This window comes from Sorghum bicolor, chromosome 7 (genome assembly GCF_000003195.3).
Source record: "Sorghum bicolor cultivar BTx623 chromosome 7, Sorghum_bicolor_NCBIv3, whole genome shotgun sequence".
Lineage (NCBI taxonomy): Eukaryota > Viridiplantae > Streptophyta > Magnoliopsida > Poales > Poaceae > Sorghum > Sorghum bicolor.
In genome coordinates this window covers 64,329,808-64,352,095 of record NC_012876.2, presented here as the reverse complement: position 1 = coordinate 64,352,095, position 22,288 = coordinate 64,329,808, and the positions used below count along the sequence as shown (strand labels likewise).

Here is a 22,288-nt window from a genome sequence, read left to right as displayed (position 1 = left end):
GTTCGCAAAAATTTTCAAGATTCCCTGTCATATCGAATCTTTAGTTGCATGCATAGAGCTTTAAATATAGACAAAAATAAAAACTAATTTCACAGTTTACCTGTAATTTGTGAGATGAATCTTTTCAGTCTAGTTACTCTATAATTGGACAATGTTTGTCAAATAAAAACGAAAGTGCTACAGTAGCCAAAAACCGAAATTTTTGCCAACTAAACAAGGCCTAAAATATATGCCAAACAAACACTAAAATATAGGGAAAATATGGGGCAGGACTGTCAAAATCTGCACAAATGCAATAGTCGGTGAAATGAAAAATTTTCGGCCATTGTAGCACTTTAATTTGTTTATGGTAAATATTGTCCAATTATAGACTATCTAGGCTTATTTACAGACAAACTGTATAATTAGTTTTTATTTTTTTAACTATATCTAATGTTTTATGCATGTGCCGTAAGATTCGATGTGATGGAGAATTTTAAAAAGTTTTTGGTTTTTTGGGTGAACTAAATAAGGCCTTAATCAAGTAAGGAGTGAGGAAGAGGAAGAGAAAAACCAATTGGTTCTGAAAGACAGAATTGCAAACGAAAGAAACACGTTGAGGGGTTAAAGTAAACTAGTACCTATCCCGGCCTAAAAACATTAGTGTAAACTCTATCGAAGAAGCAAGGTATCAGATGAGAGGGCGAGGGGTCTCATCAGCCCCTAGGAGGCTAGGGTAGGACGCCAGTTTCCTGCGGCACTGTCAGTAGCATCAGATCCCTAAAGTCAAAACCGGCAGCTCAAGAACAACGCAGGTATGCATCCTATAGTCGATTAAACAAAGGCGATCGAGACGGCGACGCCCTTAATTACTAGTTAATGCCGATCCACGTTTCGTGCTGCACAGTATGCTACTGTTACGGGGGGTCTTCTTCCACTTTTGTATACTCTTCTCTTGACTAACTTGGTCGGAGGAGTGCGCCCGAGGGTAGAAGAGAGCCGTACTAGCTATTTAACAATATTCTCTTATAATAAATCAGCGAACAATATTTTCTGTTATGGCTGATCAGCTAAACGATTTAGAACGATACTATTCAGTTAAAACTTGGCTAAATTTGATTAAATTCACATAGAAAAGTGCTAGCATTTTAACATACTAAATATGTATAGTTAGATTCACTATTAAAAAGGTATATGTATTTGAAAATATAAATGTTGATAATATTTTTTTTATAAATTTAGTTAAAGTTAAGATAGTTTGACTTAAACCTGATCTAGAATTATATCCTTTGTGGAACGGGGAGAGTACTTCCAACCTTGTAGTCTTCAAGAGGCTTCGATTTTTTTTTAATTTCCTGGGCTCAAAATATGAATTTGATCTAAGCTGTTATCTATTTTTCCTTCCCCTGAATAAAAAGTGTTTCAGAAGCACATTCTATAGTTCCTGCATTTGTTGAACAACCGGACAAAACCCATGACCCTTGTTGAGGAGCTCATACTTGGGGATTTAGAAGCAGGGCCTAGTGTAGTAGCAACATTTCACAAGCTTGAGGTTATCAATTAAATCTGCCAACCACTCAACAATGTTTTTCTCTCACAACAAATCAGTACTCTCTGTCACGGTTTATCAGCCAAACAAACAAAACATATTAATAAGCTTTTCGTATAACAAAAAGTTCAGTGACAGAACAGGGAAGTTCTTAATTGTAAGTAAGGTAAGGGAAGTGACCTGATCACCTGACTGGTCAAAAAAGAGCATAGGTCTTGTTTAGTTCCGAAAAGTGAAAACTTTTCAATACTGTATCACTTTCGTTTGTTTGTGACAAATATTATCCAATCATGGACTAACTAGGATCAAAAGATTCGTCTCGTGATTTACAGCTAAACTGTGTAATTAGTTTTTTGTTTTCGTCTATATTTAATGTTTCATGCATGTGCCACAAGATTCGATGTGCCGGGAATCTTGAAAACTTTTTGGTTTTCAGAGTGAACTAAACAAGGCCCTACTTACATGTACTGTACTGTGTGATGTAGCAACAGGAAAAGGGAACTATATGAACACTGCTGGTGTCAACCTGTCATTGAGAACATTGACAGGGATGTGATGTGATACAACATAAGAATAGTCTACATACATGCACATTATTATGTGGTTGTTAAGGGCACAAATATGTCTAGATGTGTGTATAGCTGTACACCATGCATCAGGCATCAGCACATTCCAAAACAAACCAGAGGAATATGGCTAAAATGACCTCATATATATATATATAAGCTACATGAATAATTCTATAAAGAAAAAAATTTCCCATCACCAATCACGGCTCAATCATAGAACGAAGCTATGCCCATCCTCATCCTGCAACACAACACAAAAGGGCCCGTTTGGTTTCGCCAATCACTGCCTGAATGTTATCTTTGCATTGTTGGGACCCCTGAAAATTTTTGCCTGGTCAGAATCAGAGACCTACCTCTGCCTGTATAAGTTGCCTGGGAAATCCGTCGCCAATCAGGCTGCCTGCCTCTAATAATGACCTCTCCCTTCGCCAATCAGTCTGGCTTGTCTTCTCCATGGATCCATGAGGCCATGAGGGGATCACAACACAAATTGGATCCGCCATTGAGGCCGGCTTCTCCCTTCTTGCTGCTGGCAAGATTAGTGTTTGGAATCCTTTTCCACTCTGCTGCATTTCCCCTTTCCATCTTTTTTCGGTTTTCGCTCGCAGAAGATTGCGATGTTGGGACAAGAATTCAGGGGAGTCTCTCAACACTGCACGCAAAAGGCACCTAAAAGACAAAAAGGAAGGAGTACTTGCACATAATGTGTGCTCAAGCTCAATGCAATGCATGATTCCTGCAGGGATGGGCAAGACGTAGTATCAAGTATTCAAGTTCCGAACGCTGCAGAAATCTACTGAGCACTGCTGTGCTTAGCGCCGAAAAATGGATGGAGAATCTATCAGGGATTATTGTACATTGTTATACTTACATGCACAGTAGTTGCAGTGAACAGTAACTGCATTGCACTATATATACACAGCTGAAACACAAACAAACAAACAAGAAAGAGTAGACAGAGGAGGGGGAAAAGGCAGGATTCATGGTTTCAGTTTCAGAAGCTAATCATCACTCAAGGACATTATTGCATCATCTGAGAAACAGAATATATATGCAGAGAGAGAGATATCAGAGTTGAGCTGTAGGCTGCAGTTGCACTTGGTCAAGTTGCGCATATTGCTAAATAATGGTAGCTAGCTTTATATACATACATAGACATATATATAGAGAGAGAGCAGAATCCACATGACCATTTCGATCTCCGAGAACCGATATTCTTAGTAGAATTGTAATTGGCAAAACTACAAATAGTTGGAGATCGGACCAAGAAAAGAAGAAAAAAAGAAAAGAAAAGAAAAAGGGTAAACCAACAACAAAAGCAGCAGCAGCAGCAGCTAGCAACAATCACCGAGGGTAGGAAAGCGAAAACGAGTCTGAATTGAGAAAAAAATGCCTGGCTTTCCCGCATGCCAAATCCGCACGCATCACCAGGACACGCACGGCTCCTTCTTCGCCAGGGCTCTCCTCAATCCGTTGATGAGCCGCTGGGTCTGCACGACGACGGCGAGCTCGCTCCATGTGTATGGCTTTGCTCCGAAGAAGAACGACGACTCAGAAGGCGAGAAAGGAGAAGCAGCTAGGGGTCACCGGAGCTGCGGCGGCGGCGACGGCCTCTCCGGGCCGACGGGGAGCGAGGAACGTCGTCGTCGTGGCTGGAGAAGAGACGGCACGTCGTCTCCGCTGGAGACGGTGGCATTGGCGGCGTCCTCCTCGTCCTTGTTCGTCATGTCCCGGCGGCCGGTGAGGAGTAGCTGCTGCTGGCTCAGAAGGCACCAAGAAAGCGCGTGTGTTTGAGAGGGAGAGGGAGAGGGATAGAGAGGGGAAGGTTTGTTTGCACTAGACTAGACTAGACTAGATGACTAGAGGCCAGTGCGGTAGATTATAATACTAGAGGTTTTTAAACACACACAACCTAGCAAGAGCTCACACCAGGATCTTCTGTACCTGCATACATGTGCCGCGCCTATCTCTTGTGCACATTTTTTTTCTTTTTTCTTCTTTTATAACCATATCTTTTTTCCTTTGAGAAGCCACCTACAATAAAATAGAGAAGAAGTAAGTGCACATGTTTAGGTTGCGTTTGGTTCAATTTCTGAAAAGTATTTCTGCTGCCAAAAAAGTTGAACGCCAACCAAACGGTAGAGCCACTAGAAGACGTTTTTTTGTTTAGAAGCAATTGTATTTTGCGTGGTATAATTATATTTTTGGTAGGAATAGAGAGACATTTTTGCAGTTGTTTCTAGAGAGACAAATAGAGGTAGGTTTCATAGTGTGTTTTAATTTTTTGATTCTAACATGCTACAATTACAAAGCACAAAGCCTCGGCTATAGTGTCTAGCAACTAATTATTGGTATAAGTTTTTTTTGTTCTTTCCTAGCCACTGCAAAGGCTATATTAAAGTCTTGATTATAGGAAAGTTATTATTTATGTGCTCATTTTATATGTAGTTTAAGAAATATTGTTACTCCCTCCATCCTGTAATAAATGTATTCTAGCATTCAAAACTTGTTCTAAAAAATAATGCATTTTAGAGGATAAAAACCAATTTTACATTAAATACTTTTCAATTATCATCCAATCACCATTAATCATGTTGATGATAGCACCTGATTAGGAAATAAAATGAGGTTATATGTGTCTTTTACATTCTCTTAATACGTCTTAAAATTACCAAGATGCACTATACTATAGGACAGGGGGAGTACTTTGTTAGAATCTGCATGCATGGTTCAACAGTAATGTAATTGTGTATTTGTGTAGGATTAATCTATCTGGGCTAAAAGACAAACTCTCAAACCTAAGTATTTGTGTAGGATTAAACTTGCATGTTTACATTCTTCCACCAGCGCATAGCAATAGTAATTAAATAAAGTCCAGATGCAGAAGATCTAAGCTCATAAAGTGAGATAAAGGAAGAAGATTGTTCACACAAGTAACTAACCAAAGAACGAACGAGCTCTAACGCTTTGGTTTGTTGATCAAAGAGACAGTATAGTGGTCCAAAAGTGAAAAAATGGGCCTCTTTTTCTCACCCACATGCTTGCACTCTTCCGACTTCCCTAAACAGTGAAAGGTGGGAAAGAAGTCATGAGGTTCTCTTCTGCCGTTAGGCTTAGCAACTTCCGATTAGCATTATTGGTGACTTGTTTTGTTTTATTTGCCCTTCAAATCTCTGTTCGGGAAAAGCGTTTTCAAGGAACAGTAGGCATGTGCTGTTGACTGGCCTTGTTTAGTTCCAAAATTTTTAGTAAAATGAGCACTGTAGCACTTTTATTTGTATTTAACAAATATTATTCAATCATGGACTAACTAGGTTCAAAAGATTCGTCTCGTAAATTACAGACAAAGTGTGTAATTAATTATTATTTTTATATTATGCATGTGCCGCAATATTCGATGTGACGGAAAATCTGAAAAATTTTACAAACTTTTTTGAACTAAACAAGGCCTAAGACATCTACCTTGCATGTGGAATCAGGCAGTAATTTGGTAGAAGAAGAACGTGTGTAAAACGAGGCATTATTTTTCTATGAAAACACCAACTTTCTTCAGGTTTTACACTGCAGTTCTGCGCTTCTGATCATGCGGTCATGCCACAGTTATGTGATCGATGGGACTAGTCATGCACCCAATTCAAAGACTTCCAGACCTTTTTTCACACTTTTGCCTCCTGTTTCATTCACAATCACATAACGATGACACTGAACATTTACAGAGATACATTTTGCCAAATAAAATGGTATGGATTCTCTAGGGTGCTCTCAAGATGTGACCCTTGCTTTGGCTACAAGGGTAAACACTGCTAACCACATATAGAAGATCATGGCAGTCTTTGTGAATCGTGACAACTCCAAAGGATAAAACCGGTCGTGTGGGAGGTACCGTAAAGTGTTTTCATGGGAGAGCAAAGAAACTTCATATGGGACTGTTGGAAACTCAATGTGTATATGATATGATGAATCCATCGATCCCAAAACCAGTCTAGGGTAAAGTGTGTGAGCGCTGTAATTAATAGCAAAAAAAGAATTAAATCTACGTCTGCTCTATTCCTTTACCTCTCGAAAATAAATGCGAAAAAGGGCCATAAGCATTTCAGACCTCCACAGAGGAAAAATGGGAATCCAGAACCGGCAAAGCCCACGGCATGGCTAGCAGGGCCTGGCCCACCATGCACCGCACCACGCGCGGCTCAGGTGACAGGCCGCCTACGGCCACGGGCCCACGGCCCACGGCCGCTTTGACCTCCCAGCTCCGGGGGCCACACGCCACTCCGTGTCCGTCCGTCCGGCCGGCCGGCCTCTGCGGCCACCGCGACCTCACGTCACGTGCAGCCGCGGCCCCATGCACCCACCCCGGGGGCTTGGTGGTCATTTCGGCCGGCACAGCCAGCCCCAGCCAGAGCACCGCCGATCGTCGCCGCACCGCACGTGCGGGTCTCCGCGGCCGGAGCCGCCGGTCGGGCGTTCCCGGGACCGAGTCCCACGACAGCGGCCCCGGCTCTTCCACCGATGGCGACGGCATGGCGCCCGCCCACCGAGCCGCGGCAGCTTCTATTCCGGCGCACGCGTCCGTCCGTCCCCCGTGGTGGTGGCTGTGGCATCCAGCTCCCTTCTCGGAGTGGCAACCAGTGGCCAGCCTGTGGAGTCTGGAGATGCACAAACACAATGACCAACAGCACGGATTGCAATGTAAGCAAATTGCTTTTTTAGCCATATGTTGAATACTTGAAATGAATGGCAGGCACTACTATCCAGTTCTTACTCGAAACGTCGTTTTCGGATCTGTCTGTAAAACATTAATGAAATTCATGGATATTTGAACTGTCCTTTGAACAAAAGACATGCATGTTCCCACTGAAAAAAAAAAGTTTCAAACACACCAGAAATGCCTAAACATGTACCGTGCTCTGCTAGCAGGCGATGGCATACATAGACGAAGAAAATATTCAGAATGCAAGTTGCAACAGGAAACCAAATCATCCAGCAAGGTACGCAGGCAACGAAAGATCTGTCCTGAATAATTCATTTTCTCATCTTTGCTGTCTCAGGCTCAAAGCCAATCAAGTCCGCGGACCATGGCAAGATGTTTCGTCAGAAAAAGTTACAGGCTCAAGCATAAGGGCATGAATGTAGTAATAACAATTAACGAAAGGAAATGATCCTCAGACTCCGAAACCAACTCTACCAACGTTAGCATAACCTCAGCATACTCCAAAGCCGGCCGTAGAATAAACTAGCTCACACCTGTGAAGACAACGCGAGGCACATTAGCAGCTATCCCCTACTCTACACAGCAACGATGTCATGGGCAGGTCATTTCACAAGCAGAAGAGGGATTTTTTTCCCCCTTGGTAATCTAGGCCTAATAGTCTTCATCCTCAATCCAAGCATTTGATGGCCCTTGATGGACGGCCTGATGGCCCGTGCCTTGGGGCAGGAACTGACGAGAGGTGTTGCATCCTTGCCGCAAGCGCAGTCCGGGGAAGGTGTTTCTTGGTGGCAGAGTTCTGGCATTATGCCTGGGCACAGGGGGCGAGTGGTCTGGCTGCCCACACCAGGAGGCAGCTCTGGGTGTTGCTGCTGCTGGCATGTGTTCCTTCGTGTCCGCTGCAGGCCTGTCCACTGGTGGTGCATCGCTCAGCTCTCCGTCCTCCAGGAGTGGTGAGTCTTCCATCATCCAATATTGAACTCTGCCTGCCCCTGATGCAACCCCCGGAAAATGATTCGGACCAGAAGCTGACGTTACCTCATCGTAATCAGCATCAACAGTTGGTTTCTCTGCCGATGCACTTCCAACAGCATCCGAGGCTTCAGAGTTGGTGCCTCCATGCTCTGGCATTGACAAAGCATGATCTTTTCTCTGAAAATCACTCTCTGACAATGAAATGCTCATATCAGAGCACGTGTCTGTATGATCATAGGTTGGATCGTTTCTTCCTGGTCCTGCAGTTTCATAGTTGCATGGTTGCCGCAATCTGCCATTGGTATCATTCCAGCAGTCCCCTGGAGAGGTTGTTGGGTCATGGAACGTGTCAGACATCAGCTGATCCAGGAAACAGGGAGGTATGCCTGCGACCTCTGCATCATCTATCTCCACATGCTCTGTGGTAGGTACAGATGCAGCCATGTCCCTTTGCAAATCACCAGAGGACGCAATTTCATTGGGGATGTGCCTCATTGATTTGGCAATGTCTGAGTGCCTCTTAGCCCAATCACTACGGCTCCACAGAGAAAGCGGAGGAGGTGACATATTCCATTGCTCCATCACCTTGTTGTCAACACCCAGAGATCCAGGTAGATAGAATGACTGCGTAGTTTCCATACAGAAAATGTCAGTAAAGAACATAGCAACATTCTGAGGATATGATGTACACAAGAAACTACTGTCCAGAAGTACCTTTCCCGAAAGCTGATCTGAGTCCTGCCATATTAGCTCATATGGTGGGTATTTCTTGTCCAATCTATCCAACATCAAGAATGGAATGGTATTAGATATCTTTTATAAAGAAAACAAAACATGCAGAAAGATAGGGAGAAGGGAAACCTTTCAGTTTCTTTGGGAACAATGAGTATTATAAGCTTTGGCTTGAAAGTGAGGGCTTTGTTGATGAACTGGTTCGCAAGAGAGGCTTTAAACCCAAAGGGAGGATTCAACCCCATGACCTGTGAATAACAGTAGTTGATCAACTTAAATAACTGAGACATTATGTCTCCAATGGGATGAGAGCAATTCAACTTGTAAAGCTCCTATGATCGTACCAGTCTGCATCCTGTGGGCAATTCATCTGGTTGAACAGTCATCCAGTCTCGTCTCTCAAAATTGAAATCATTCTACAAAATTGAAGATGATGTTCTGCATGTCAGCTGTGGCAGAACACTTCAACAATAGATTTAAAATGAAGTGGCAGAAGACATCAGGTGTGATTTCAGGCGGTCTCTAGTATGTAGCATAATCGAAACTTAAACAACTTCATAGCTGGCGTTACTGTTAGAGGTAACACAGATTTTGATTAGCCTTGAGGCAACTAACCCCAGGCGTCTCCTTCATATATATAGAGAAAGACAGATATTGCATTGATTACAAACAGCTCACTAGAGCTTTAACTAGATAGAATAGCTGCCTGGGTACCCGCACAACTCTTGGGCTACCCAAGGTCTTTAATGACAGAAATTAACTAGCACAGTTATCTAAGAAATGCTTAGGAAGCAGGGCTTATTAACTACATTTCTCCCCCTAAGACCTGCTTCAATTAATCTTGATCTCCTTGATCCCAATCCTGCTCCTCATCTCTTCCAGCTTGGTTTTGCCCAAAGCTTTAGTCAGTATATCAGCGAGCTGATCTGCAGTGGGAATGAACTCTGTCTTGATGCTACCATCTTCCACACAATCTCTGATGAAATGATGCTTGATTCTAATATGCTTGCTCCTGTCATGGAAAACAGGATTCTTTGCCAAAGCCAGAGCAGACTTATTGTCTACTCTGAGTTCCACCACTTCAACTTTTCTTCCCAACAAATCTGCAAACAGTCTTGACAGCCACAAAGCTTGGGTTGCAGCTGTTGTCATCGCCACATATTCAGCCTCACAGCTAGACAGAGCAACAACTCTCTGTTTGACAGACTGCCAGCTGACCAGGCTGGTTCCAAGGAAGAACAAACATCCAGTTGTGCTTTTGCTTGAATCAACATTTCCAGCCAAATCTGAATCACTGTAACCCACAAACCTTGCTTTGCCTGTTGATCTAGTGTAGCAGAGCCCATGATCTAGAGTACCAGCCAGGTATCTTAAGATCCTCTTCACAGCCTGAAGATGTTCAGTTGTTGGCTTCTCCAGAAATCTGCTAACATACCCTACTGCAAAGGCCAAATCTGGTCTTGTGTGCACTAGGTATCTCAAGCTGCCAACCAGTCTTCTGTACTGAGTTGGGTTCACTTCTTTTGCTGTGCTTTCCTTGCTTAACTTCAGCCTTTCTTCCATGGGTGTGGTGGCTGGATTACAACCTGCCATACCACCAATCTCAAGTATCTTCTTAGCATAATGGGTTTGCTTCAGAGTGATGCTCCCCTCTGATTGTCTCACCTCAACTCCCAGATAGAAGGACAGAAGACCCAAATCACTCATTTCAAAAGTTTGCTTCATCTTTGCCTTGAAGGCTTCAATCTTCTGCTGATTGACTCCTGTGATGATCAAATCATCAACATAGACTCCAATTACCAGTAGGGACTCACCTGATCCCTTCCTGTACATAGCAGCTTCATACATATTCTGCTCAAAACCCATCTGCTTGAGAGTCAAGTCAAGCTTGGCATTCCATGCCCGAGGAGCCTGTCTCAGGCCATACAGGGCCTTGTGCAGCCTGTACACTTTCTTCTCTTCTCCTGTTACAGCAAAACCTGGAGGCTGTGTAACATAAACCTCCTCCTGGAGTTCTCCATTCAAAAATGCAGACTTCACATCCATGTGATGTACTGCCCATCCCTCTTGTGCTGCTAAGGCAAGCAAAACACGCACTGATTCCATCCTTGCAACCGGTGCAAAAGCATCTTCATAGTCAACTCCTTCCTGCTGCACAAAACCACGGGCCACAAGTCTTGCCTTGTGCCTAATTACAGCTCCATGTTCATCCTTCTTCAGCTTAAACACCCATTTTAGTGAAATGGGACGGTGACCAGGACGGGGAGAAACAAGTTCCCAAGTCCCATTCCGCTCTACTGATCTCAGCTCCTCCTTCATCGCTGCTTGCCAATCTGGATCATCTTTGGCTTCTTCATAGCTTGTAGGCTCACCAGAATGGGTGAGATTCAGTTCTGCAAACAGCCGCTGCGCTGGCGGAGGGGTTGGCTGATTACCAATAATGTCATGAATCTTCCGATAGCGGAGTTCTTCATCGTCATGGTAGGCATCCACCCTTTCATCATCATCTTCCAGGGGGGTCACATGCTCAACCTGAGGACTTGCTGGAGCTGGTGTAGGTGTTCTGGGTGACGCAGGCACCTCTGCCTCCGCTGCGGGCTCCTCTGCTTCTGCTGCAGGCTCTCCTGCATCCACCGGAGAGAAACCAGGCGATGCAGGATGTGGCGGAGGAGATAGTAAAGGCGACGCTGAACTTCCTGCTTCAGGGAGTTCCTCCGCCCATGGGAATTCAACAGAAAACTCACTGCCCGCTGCTTCTGGTGTGCCTACTGCTGGTGATGCCCAGTCCCAGCCGCGGCCTTCGTCGAACACCACATCACGGCTGACACGCACGCGCTGGGACACTGGATCATAGATACGGTATGCCTTGGCCCCTTCCGCATAGCCGATAAACACGCCAGCCTCTCCGCGGTCATCGAGCTTGCGAAGCTGAGTAAGCCGCCGGGTATAAGCCACACAGCCAAAGACCTTGAGGTGGCCGACTGTTGGTGCCCGACCGTGCCATGCTTCATAAGGAGTGACATTCTTCAGCGCCTTCGTCGGGGATCGATTCAGGATGTGTACAGCCGTCATCACAGCCTCCCCCCAAAACCGAGAGGGCATCTGGCGTTGCTTGAGCAGAGCTCGTGCCATGGCCACCACTGTTTGGTTCCTGCGCTCAACAACACCGTTCTGTTGCGGTGAATAAGGGGCACTGAAATGCCGTTTAATACCTTCATCAGCGCAGTATGCAGTAAATTCTGCGACGGTGAATTCGCCGCCATTGTCGGTGCGCAGGACCTTCAACTTGCGCCCGCTTTCCACCTCTGCTGCCACCTTAACCTTCTTGATTGCTTCTGCTGCTGCGTCCTTGGATGGCAGCAGCACAGCCCACATAAAGCGGGTGGCGTCATCGACAAGCAGCAAGATATAGCGGTTGCCCGCCGGTGTCGCTGGCGTGACCGGACCGCACAGGTCACCATGCACCAGCTCAAGCTGATTCTGGGCACGGTATGCTGCTGCAGCCGGAAAGGAACGCCGCCTCTGCTTGGTGGTAACGCAGGTGTCACACACCTGCTCAACATGGTCGACCACCGGCATCCCGCGTGCCATCTCCTCCTTGCTGAGTCGCCGGAGTGCATCGAAGTGCAGATGGCCGAAACGCTCATGCCACTGCCACGCCTCTTCATCCTTGCGTGCCGCGAGACAGACAGGTTGTGCAGCCTCAAGATGCAGAATATACAACCTATTCTTCCCTCTGCGTACCTTGGCGAGCAGACGGCGACTCTTGTCCCAGATGCGAAGCACGCCATCATCAATCTCAACCTTGGACCCTCCTTCATCAAGCTGTCCCAGACTTATGATAGAGTTCTTCAGCGCCGGAATGAAATAGACGCCATGAAGAACCCTCTGCTCACCGGTCTTGGCTTGGAAAACAATAGACCCGACGCCCTTGATCTCAACCTTCGACGCATCCCCGAACCGGACCGTTCCTCGAACGCCAGTGTTCAGATCAGCAAAGAGCTCTTGGCGCCCGGTCATGTGATGTGTCGCGCCGGAGTCCAGATACCAGCCGCTGTCCACCTCTTCTTCGTCCACGCCGAGGTAGGCGCGAGCGCGTGGCTCAGAGAGCTCGACGTGCTGTGCCGTGTAGCTGTGCGCCGGCGTGCTCTGTTCCAGGCTGATGAAGCCATGTGCCAGAAACAGAGCACCATCTTCATCGCACTCAGCGTACTGGGCGCGCGCCTCATGCCTTCCTTGGTTCCCACCACGCTGCCCAGCCTGATTTCCGCCGCCACGACCTCCACCACGGTTGCCACCACCGCGGCCAGCACGGTTTCCCCCTCCACCGCCGCGCTCTGCATCTTCACGGCGCGGCTGGGGACACTCACGTGCCCAGTGGCCTTCCTGGTTGCAGTTGAGGCAGGTGTTGGGGCCAACACGGCCAGCGCCTTTGCCTTCACCACGTCCGCCACCACGGCCAGCACCTCTGCCTCGTCCGCGTCCGCCACCACGGCCGCGTCTGCCGCCACCGCCATGCTGGTTCTTGAAACCAGAACCGCCAGCTTCTTCTGCGCCTTGCTTCTCCTTCTTCAAACGCGCACGCCACTGCTCCTCGGTGTACAGCAGCTTGCCGTTGATGGACACCGGCTCTGTCACAGCTTGCGCTTCACGTTCATCCACCGCCTTGAGCCTTCCTGTCACCTCCTCAAGCGAGAGCGCCTCGAAATCGAGGAACTGCTCGATGGCGACGACAATCTGCGCGTATTTGGCAGGCACCGTGCGTAGAAACTTCTCCACAACACGCTTCTCGTCGATGTCCCTGTCACCATGAAGAACAAGCTGCTGGTGCAGAGTTGACAGCCGCAGGGCAAAATCCTCCACCGGCTCGCCAGGCTTGACATCCATGTTCTCCCACTCCCGACGCAGCCGCTGCAACGTCGCTCGGCGGACCCTGTCCACACCGATTCGAGTCGCAGCGATGGCATCCCATGCCTCTTTTGCTGTCGCCTTGTCAAGGAGCGGGAGCCCCAACTCCTTGGGCACAGACGCGACAATCACCTCCAAGGCTCGCCTGTCGTCGCGGTACTGCACTGGGCCTCCTTCGACAGCTTCCCAGAGATCGCGCGCCTGCATCCTGAGCTTCATCGTCTGGCTCCACTCATAGTAATTTGTCTTGTCCAGCATTGGCCATGATGTGCCGCTGCCGGAGTCGCGGTAAACCACCCTGCCTTGCGGTGATTCATAGCGGCCGCCGCCACGACGCCTTCTGTTACGCAGTGGTGACTGCGAACGGCGCCTGTCCCGCGATGGAGTCCTCTGGCTCCTCAAGTCCTCTTCCTCTTCCTCCTCTTCTTCTCCCTTCTCAGCAGCAATTTCGGCCCGCAGCTCCTGCGCCGTCCTTGCTGCCGCCTCTGCGGCAGCCGCCGCCTGCTGTGCTGCCTGGACCGCCAGCGCTGCTGCTTCCTCTGCAGCCTTCAAACGCGCGGCCTTGAGCCTGGCAACGCGCTCAGCAGAGGTCGACATGGGTGGAGGAGGTGAGGAGTTGGCCTCGTGGCTCTCTGGTGTCTAACCTAGCTCTGGTACCAAATGTTAGAGGTAACACAGATTTTGATTAGCCTTGAGGCAACTAACCCCAGGCGTCTCCTTCATATATATAGAGAAAGACAGATATTGCATTGATTACAAACAGCTCACTAGAGCTTTAACTAGATAGAATAGCTGCCTGGGTATCCGCACAACTCTTGGGCTACCCAAGGTCTTTAATGACAGAAATTAACTAGCACAGTTATCTAAGAAATGCTTAGGAAGCAGGGCTTATTAACTACAGTTACTAAATATTAAAAACGCAAACAAACGACACTAGCCAATGCAGATTTAACATGTATACCACCTTTGGTTGAATGAGATCATAATTTTTGTAGAAGCAATTTTTCCCAGAAGATTCCAATGTTTCCTTCAGTAACAAGCTAAAGTCATTTGAACCACAGCAAAAATCAACCACCTGTAAAGAATAAGAATAAATGACACGATAAGGCTCATAATAAGTGGCATCAGTTGATCATCTATTATGGTCAGTTCTGCTTAACACGAGAAAAAACACGAGGATAGAAATCCGAGTGACTTAATGTCTACACGAGCATCAAAATCATTATGCTGAAGATGAACTGAAGCAAGACATTCAATGAATAGGTATACATGCTATGATATTTGCAATGAAACAGAAGCATGGTGAATTAACATACATATATGGCATACAAAGTTATATGCTGTGGACAATAAACTGAACTAAGGTACAAAATTTTTCGATCTCTGGTAAAATGAAGAACTGACACTTTTTATAATATTTCGTTCTTATAAATACTGCTATTGTCCAACCAATTTTTATCTATATACTCGATTTTTAACCAGATTACCAGAGACATCAACAAGGTGTTTAAGTTTGTTATGGATAGAATATATCATGTATATCGTACAACAGCCTTTTCTTCTCAGAGATCTTCCTTAATCAATGAACAGCAAAATGTATTGCACAAATTCATGAGAACAGAAAATGTGAAAGACCATATATTCAGAATGCAGCACATAGCTTATGCACTTTCATAAGAGCACAATGTTATATCATAACCAAACAAGGGCCACCCAAATTAATGTAATAAAACGAAAACAGAAGTTTTACCGTGTCACCACTTTGAATATACCACTGTAGCTTATCAACAATCTGCACACATTTACAGCAGTTGCTTTAGTATTACAAAAGGATAATGCAATCAGCAAATGGTCAATATTAGCGTATATAACAAAGTTTGTAAGAATAATATTGCGTTCCAAGATAGATAAGTGACAAGAAACCAGCCTGCAAACCAACAGCTAATCTGTAATAATATAGTACATTGCGAAATAGATCTGTTGCCAGTTGTACAGCATTCAGTTTATAACCAATATAAATGGAACCATATAAGATGGCCTAAGAAGATTCCTATTCCTTACACCAAATTCATCCCAGGGCCACTACAGAACAGTGACGCATTGACACAAGGGTACATTTCAAGTATATATGCCAAGTTAGTAATATTGATAATGGTTATTTGATCCAACTATTTTTTTGACCAAAGTCAGCAGGGGAAACCCCAACCTATTTTTTTTATTCCAGACCTATTTAATTTGCTCCCAGTAGGCTAGAGGACCTTCCCCTTCGCATTTGATCCAACTATAATAATATTATTTTTAATTCTACTCATTCAAGGCTCAACGTGTCTAAATTTATAGACAGCATAATTTGTATCAAGGCCCCTAATAAATTTTACAATCGCATGTGCAACTCCATTGAATTGGTTACCTAGATGTTACAGCATAGCAACCATTTTTCGACATAACCATAAGAAACTTTGCAATTGGCTTTAATATCATAGTAATCCAAAACTATCAAATCCTATACTCCTTGTTAGAGTATATCACAACTAGAATATAGTTGGGGTTACAATCCTGTGTACCGGCTTGACCCCCAAGTCATGAACTAACCACATTGGTATCATATTACATGTATTCAAAAAACAAAAAGTGTTCCAAATTATCTTTTGGCATATGGATGCTAATTTATTATTTATCGTCCAACCGCATCAAAAGTATTACATAGTGGTTTTTTATGACAATTATGTACAGACTACAAATTCACAATATTATCCTCATACTCAAGAGAGCATGTCTCTCTGTTTATGTAGAACGCTATTGCCATGTGGCAATGTGATGCGTTGATTCTAAGAGAACAGGAAGAAAAGATTAGCAAATGCAATGTTAAGATAATCATGTCTTGTTTTAAGGACTAATGGTTGCACCTACCAGCTGGAGTTTATTCAGTTTCGTGAAGTGGCGCCCATAAGATGTGTAGCGCATGCCATGAAGAAATGGTGCAAGAAATACATTCAGCTTGTTCTGCAGGTAATAGAACATGTTAGAATGGATGCCAAACTTTAAATTCAACAAAAAGAATATTAACCTGAAGTACATAAAACACCATATTTAGCCACTCATTGCACCTTGCTTATAATACTACAAAGAATTAAAAAATATTTTCCAAGGTATCTGGTGTTCTAAATGGGTTATTATCTCTTTTGTTTCAGTAATACTCTCACTAGTCAAAAAAAAGTTTACATTTTTCACTTCTCATGGCCTTCGAGATGCAACCCTGACCACCATTTCTATTAGAATATATTTACAAAAGTTAATAAGTTTATGAGATTAATTATGAAAATACTTTTCAAGACAAACCCACTTTTTCTAGTGTGTTTCCAAGCTAAAATATTTCAAAATTTTCTGATAGTTAGAGTTTCAAAATTTGAGTAGATCTTGTCCAAATCGTAAATTAGTTGTGACTGGAGGGAATAACAAGGAGGTAACAAAGTCAATTAGTCTAAAAAATAAGGGCTAGAACTTGGCAAACTACTACAATAGTATATGCATACCATCTAAAGCTAAATATGTAAAAGAATAGTAGTAGAACATAATTTGTGTACAACAACCAAGAGGAGAGTTCCACATTTGCATGTACCTTCCACTTTACAAGTTGAAACAGAATATGAGGTGGGCAGATAGATTTGGCAGCTGCTATAGATGCACCATTTTCTAACATATGCAGAGCATCTTTAACCGCCTGCATGGAAAACAATGACATAAGAAACCAACCAAATCTATGGACAATCTTCAGTTCTTCAAAACATAGCAAAGTACCTCAACAGATCCTTCCACCTTTTCCAGTGTAATGTTATCAGCATTCTGATTTGGTGTGTGTGTAGATGGTACCACTAGCTTTTTCTTTACATCCTCCATTGTTATACCAGCTGCCACTTTTTGTGCAAACTCATACATTCTAGAGAGAAGGGTAGCCTCAGTGCATACAGTGCAGCTCATGGAAATAAAAGGATACAACAGTACTAAAGAAAGCATGAATTGAACAAACACTGCACACATAATGCCCATGCTTGAATTCACTCAAAATATTTTATACGATAACTGGCACAGAAATAAAAGTAAACCAAATAAATGTGATGGTTATGATCTAAGAGAATGTTGTTGTAAATGACACTTCCATTAGTGTAAATGAAAAAACAGCACACAGCGAACCTTAATCTTTTGAATGATAACCAAAGTTCCACTGAAACAAACGTAAACAAATCCACAAATATCTTATCGAAGTAAAATACCTTAACATTAAGAAACATAATTCATTGACTTTTTCATAACCTCCAATGCACAATGTTTACACTGAATTAGCAAGAGTTGTGAACAATGTTATAAACACTAGATATTCTTGGAGTTTATATTTACTGAAATTCTTGTTATTTTCTTTGTGGGAAAGCCCACACCATCAAAACTTTATCTTGTAGCAGAAGAAATGCATATGAAGCACAAATTGGTCGGAAAGAAGGAAACAGATAGTGGTAAACACAGGGATATAGACTTGCCTCATCTCAGTGTCTCTGTCAATGTCAGGGAGTTTTGTCATAACCACAGGTTTTTCTTCAGGCATAGTCACTTTCCTTCTTTTATTCATCAAATTTCTTAATGAAGAATTTCTCACTGTGCAAGAAGATCTTTTAACGTTGGACAATGGTGCAGAAGGAAGCTCCTCAAGACATCGTATCTTCACTGTCTTTTTGTTTATTCCATTGACACAATTGAGGGGCTTATCGGACAATGGCGCAGAAGGAAGCTCCTCGAGACGTCGTATCTTCACTGTCCTTTTGTTCATTCCATTGACACAATTGAGGGGTTTCTTGAGAGCAGTAGGGTCCTCAGGAAACTTAATATGATTTCTTGTGGGGGTTCTATATTCTGGATTAATTTCATGCTTCCTGGCCAAATAACAAGGTCCATTCAGAATTTTGTTGGATAAAAATAAAATCAGCGGAGCTACTTGACTGCAGGAAACATATCATACAAGCAATATATCAAGATTCGATTGTTGGGAAGAAGGTCATCCCACGCCCTTTGGAAAACACATTGACCATTCTCAGTGAACTCCTCAAAGACAATTTCCCTGTGGACAGGTAGACTTATATTGAAATGACTATAGATGGAATGCAAACTACTATGGAAATGAACAATGCAAATAAGTCTTTAATACCTTGGCAAGCATCTTCTATGGTACGACTTTGGGCACCGCCTACATACAGCGAACTGCAGCTCCTTATCCTCTTTGTTCTCCCCGTACTTGCAGATGCCACATTTGTGGAGGGGACATGCAAATTTTGCCCCACTGGCTATCTTTGCTGTATACTCAGTCGATTTGGCCTCGTTTTCAGGGAAGAGTAACTGAGCAACACACTTTGCATGATAGAAGTGACCGCAAGTTGATGAAGCACATGGAAACACCTAAAAGAAACAAGGAATTTCAAACAAAAAACTTTCAAAACCATCTGATACTGCATAAAGGATCATTAATAATTCTACCATATTTTTTCATTGCACTGGCAAAGTTATCATCCAATTTGTATATGATGAATTTTCTATGAATAATTTTTAGTGAAAGGGATTAACCTCTGGAGGATTAGTTTTAGCTGAACCTAGCCTTCCACAGGCAAAGCATTGATATATTTCATACTCACAATTCTTGCACTTAAAGACTTTCATCACCTGTAAATTTGCATGAGTTCATCAAAGGATTCCACAACAGGTTGGAGAATATGTTAAGTCAATAAAGTTAAACTCGTTCAACTGTGAAAGGATCATGACAAATACATCTAACTGCTGCCTGCTGTAGCCTAAGGTTGGACATTGTTCACCAGAATCATTAGTTGCATGAAATGACCTCAGACACCGGCCTTCGCAGCTGCAAGAAAGTACAGAAAAAAGTACATTTCATGAAATCAGAAAGAATGGAAAGGCATTAGAAGGTGTTTATCTAAGATGAGAAGATAACCATATAAGTAGAATTTTGTGCGTGTTCTCTTCAAAAAGTACAGAAGATGATACAAACTAGATAGTAATATTGGCCATAACTGGCAAAATGCGAGCCTACTGAGACCAAATACAAACAATACAGGCATTTTAGGCAACAAAAACGAGTAGTTTCAACCACAACCAAGCATTGTTCAATGAATCACCAATTCTGTTAGCTCACATGTGATACAGTAACTTCAAAAGACATTGCTAACAGAGTGGCGAAATCCGTTATGAAAAACAACTAGCAATTTCCAGGCCGCTGCATATATCTCTTGAAAAACTGCATGGGAGTATGGTGATACTCTAAAACAGAACTAAAAAACTAGACACCACTATGTTCCCTTTGAAAATAAATCAATTTGACAACCCTCAGCCCTCTTTTACCATGCCCATAATACTAACTAATGTAACTATATATATTTCCACCTGAAAAGGCATTATGTCAACAGATAGATTACATTGATCAGTCATGGAGCATTCTGAATATTTCACGTATCCTGGCAGGTGGTAGGAAACGCATAATGGACAGCAGAATAAAAAACTGGGAAAAGTGCACATGCACCTTACAATTTCACCTCCATTGTCACACAGAGCACAAACTAAATCAGCATTAGCGTATCTATCTTCACAAGCACGCCCAGCCATATCCTCTGGGTTAACAAACCCAAATTCTTGTTTGATCTCTCTACTTCTATGAAACCTGTTATAAGAATAATATGCATTTAGCACCACTTTTGACAAAAAGTAAAGGATTGTTTTGATAACTCAGATTCTTGCACCAGGAAAACACTGCATATAAATTTGTGAAATATATCATATAAGTGCTGAGTAAAATCACTCCAAAGCCAAAACTGAAACAACAACAGCACTAAACAACACCCACAACCCAAAATCAGGGGAGCCTACCGAGCATGAAGTTCCGGAAACCATAATGAGCCATAACAATCTGCGCTTAATTTGCACTGCTTTTTACACCAAAATCCAAACGAGGCACGGGCGTTATCCAACCAGCAAATCATTCCGGCATGCTCAAACTCTTCAGAGTTAAGAGATCTCCGAGTACGCAACTTGAGGCATAAATGCAGCTCCGTGTACATGGACGTTAGTACCACTTGGGTGTTTAGAACTGCTCCACAAACTCCACTGTGGAGCAGAGTTTGTGGAGCACCTCTCTCACAACTCCACCCTTTTTCCTCGAACGCGTGGAGCTGAAACCGTTTCTCCACCCTTTTTTCTCGAACGCGTGGAGCTGAAACCGTTTGGCTAAAAAACGCGGAGCTGAAAAATTGGAGAGACGAGTCCCAAACACCCCTAAATACCCGCGACCTAGCGACCAATCATTTCCTCAGAAATTGCCGGAGAACAAAAATTTAAACCCATGGACCCCAAACCCACCTACTAGAAAACTGCGGGTGTGCAAGAGAACTGGACGACCACGGATCGGTGCCGCTGCCCACTGCGGTCGCTCGAAATCCCGATGCGGTAGCGAAGTCGGAGCCAGCGACGAGGGGAGCGGCGGGTGCCGCAGGCAGCAATCGATCGAGCTCTCCCTAACTAGTGTACTACCCAGCCACCCTGAGCATTGAGCACATCAGCAGGCAAAAATCAAGGGCGAACACAGAAATTTCCGAGACAAAACCGCTAGAAGTCGGTCGAACCAACCACCCCACACCCGGCGCCAGTAGTTGTTCCTACTTCCTAGGAAGGGACCCAACCAAATCGGAGGTCCATTGTAAAGGCACAGCCGAAAAGCTCCTCCCAAATCCCAATGCGCGCGCGGAAACCCCACACCTGAACCACGAGAAAACGGCCCAAAAGCGCCGCAGAGCACAGGCATTCACCACAAATCCCTCCCGCGGAGCGCGTCAACCACGCTAGAACCCACCGATCGCGCAGCACCCCTAAACTCGCAGCGAAATAAAATCACGGGAAAAAAAAACAGAAAATAATTCCTACCCCCAAAGCCAGCCAAAGGACAAAACCTCTCGCACTCGCGAGAAGAAGCACCGTGGAGCGCGCGCGAACCCCGGACCCGGAGGCGCCGCCGCGGCACCTCCGCAGGCCGGCGATCGCCTCCGAGTCGCCGGAACCCAAACCCACCCCCATAACTAACGAAGGAAGCGGAGACGGGCGCGGTGGGCTCGCCGAGCTCGCGTACCTCTGCGGCGCCGCGCGATTCGAGCACCCGCACGCCTAAGCACCCGCCGCGGCGCGGGGGCGGGGGCCGTCCGTCGCTGTTGATTCCTCCTGGGAGCAAGCAAGCAAAACCCCAACCAAACCCCCAGGGAGGAGGAGGGAGAAGGTACACACACCCACACAGACGCTGTGATGAGCAGCGTAGGTGGAGGGAGGGTAGGCGTGTGACAGAAGCCAAAGCCTGCGAGGGGTCACGTCCGATTTATGCTCTCGCCTCGCTGGCCCCACCACCTCCCTCCGCGTAACCGCTGCACAGCGTGGAGAGTCAGCCGCTGTTACTGACCCGCGGGCCCCGTCGTCGTCGGGGCCATGAGGGAAGTGAGATGAGGTAGTGGGAAGTAGAGTGCGCGTGTAGGTGGAGAGGCTTGTGGAACCCACTTGTCATGCGACGTCGGGGTGGTGGCTGGGTGCGTGGTGCATGGCAGTAGCCGGCCGCGGCCATGGGTGCCGCCGAAGACGGGACGGAGTTGATGCGCGGCGTCACGAGATCTTTTGTCCGGTGCGGGGGCGCCGGTGCCTGGCCTCCTCCCTCCTCCGGGGAAAGCAAACTGTGGCGTTACGGCGGCCGTTCGGGTTGGGAGTGCCGCGGCGAGTTTTTACTGTGTGGCGTTGGTTCCCGGCGATGGCAGGCAGCAGCTTTGCGTCCGCCGGACGGACGGG

General features: G+C 45.0%; 2 protein-coding genes across 2 annotated transcripts; one reads left to right on the top strand and one right to left on the bottom strand.

Annotated features, from left to right (window-relative positions):
• LOC110437061 lies at positions 5,731–7,197 on the top strand. The gene is made up of 2 exons (XM_021465189.1): positions 5,731–6,786; positions 7,015–7,197. Exons 1-2 carry the CDS (start codon positions 6,243–6,245, stop codon positions 7,116–7,118), a joined length of 648 nt encoding a protein of 215 aa, XP_021320864.1. The 5' UTR covers positions 5,731–6,242; the 3' UTR covers positions 7,119–7,197.
• Positions 7,107–21,785, bottom strand: LOC8066994 (protein ENHANCED DOWNY MILDEW 2). Its single transcript, XM_002444749.2, has 16 exons — positions 21,591–21,785; positions 19,995–20,132; positions 19,229–19,319; positions 19,028–19,123; positions 18,615–18,862; positions 18,403–18,527; positions 17,953–18,067; positions 17,219–17,357; positions 17,040–17,141; positions 16,331–16,423; positions 15,171–15,212; positions 14,385–14,495; positions 8,857–8,928; positions 8,642–8,760; positions 8,495–8,558; positions 7,107–8,404 (listed from the first exon to the last, which is right to left on the bottom strand). The coding sequence occupies exons 2-16, from the start codon at positions 20,075–20,077 to the stop codon at positions 7,460–7,462; spliced, it is 2,445 nt and encodes an 814-aa protein (XP_002444794.2). The 5' UTR covers positions 20,078–20,132; positions 21,591–21,785; the 3' UTR covers positions 7,107–7,459.

Excerpts from the sequence above, each read along its gene's own strand:
- LOC8066994 (XM_002444749.2), bottom strand. The coding sequence starts at position 20,077 with ATGGCTGGGCGTGCTTGTGAAGATAGATACGCTAATGCTGATTTAGTT. Across the intron at positions 19,124-19,228 it reads ACAGCAGGCAGCAGTTAGAT|GTGATGAAAGTCTTTAAGTG; the intron begins GTATTTGTCATG and ends GCAAATTTACAG. Across the intron at positions 18,528-18,614 it reads CATAGAAGATGCTTGCCAAG|GGAAATTGTCTTTGAGGAGT; the intron begins GTATTAAAGACT and ends ACCTGTCCACAG.
- LOC110437061 (XM_021465189.1), top strand. The coding sequence starts at position 6,243 with ATGGCTAGCAGGGCCTGGCCCACCATGCACCGCACCACGCGCGGCTCA. Across the intron at positions 6,787-7,014 it reads CCAACAGCACGGATTGCAAT|GCGATGGCATACATAGACGA; the intron begins GTAAGCAAATTG and ends CTCTGCTAGCAG.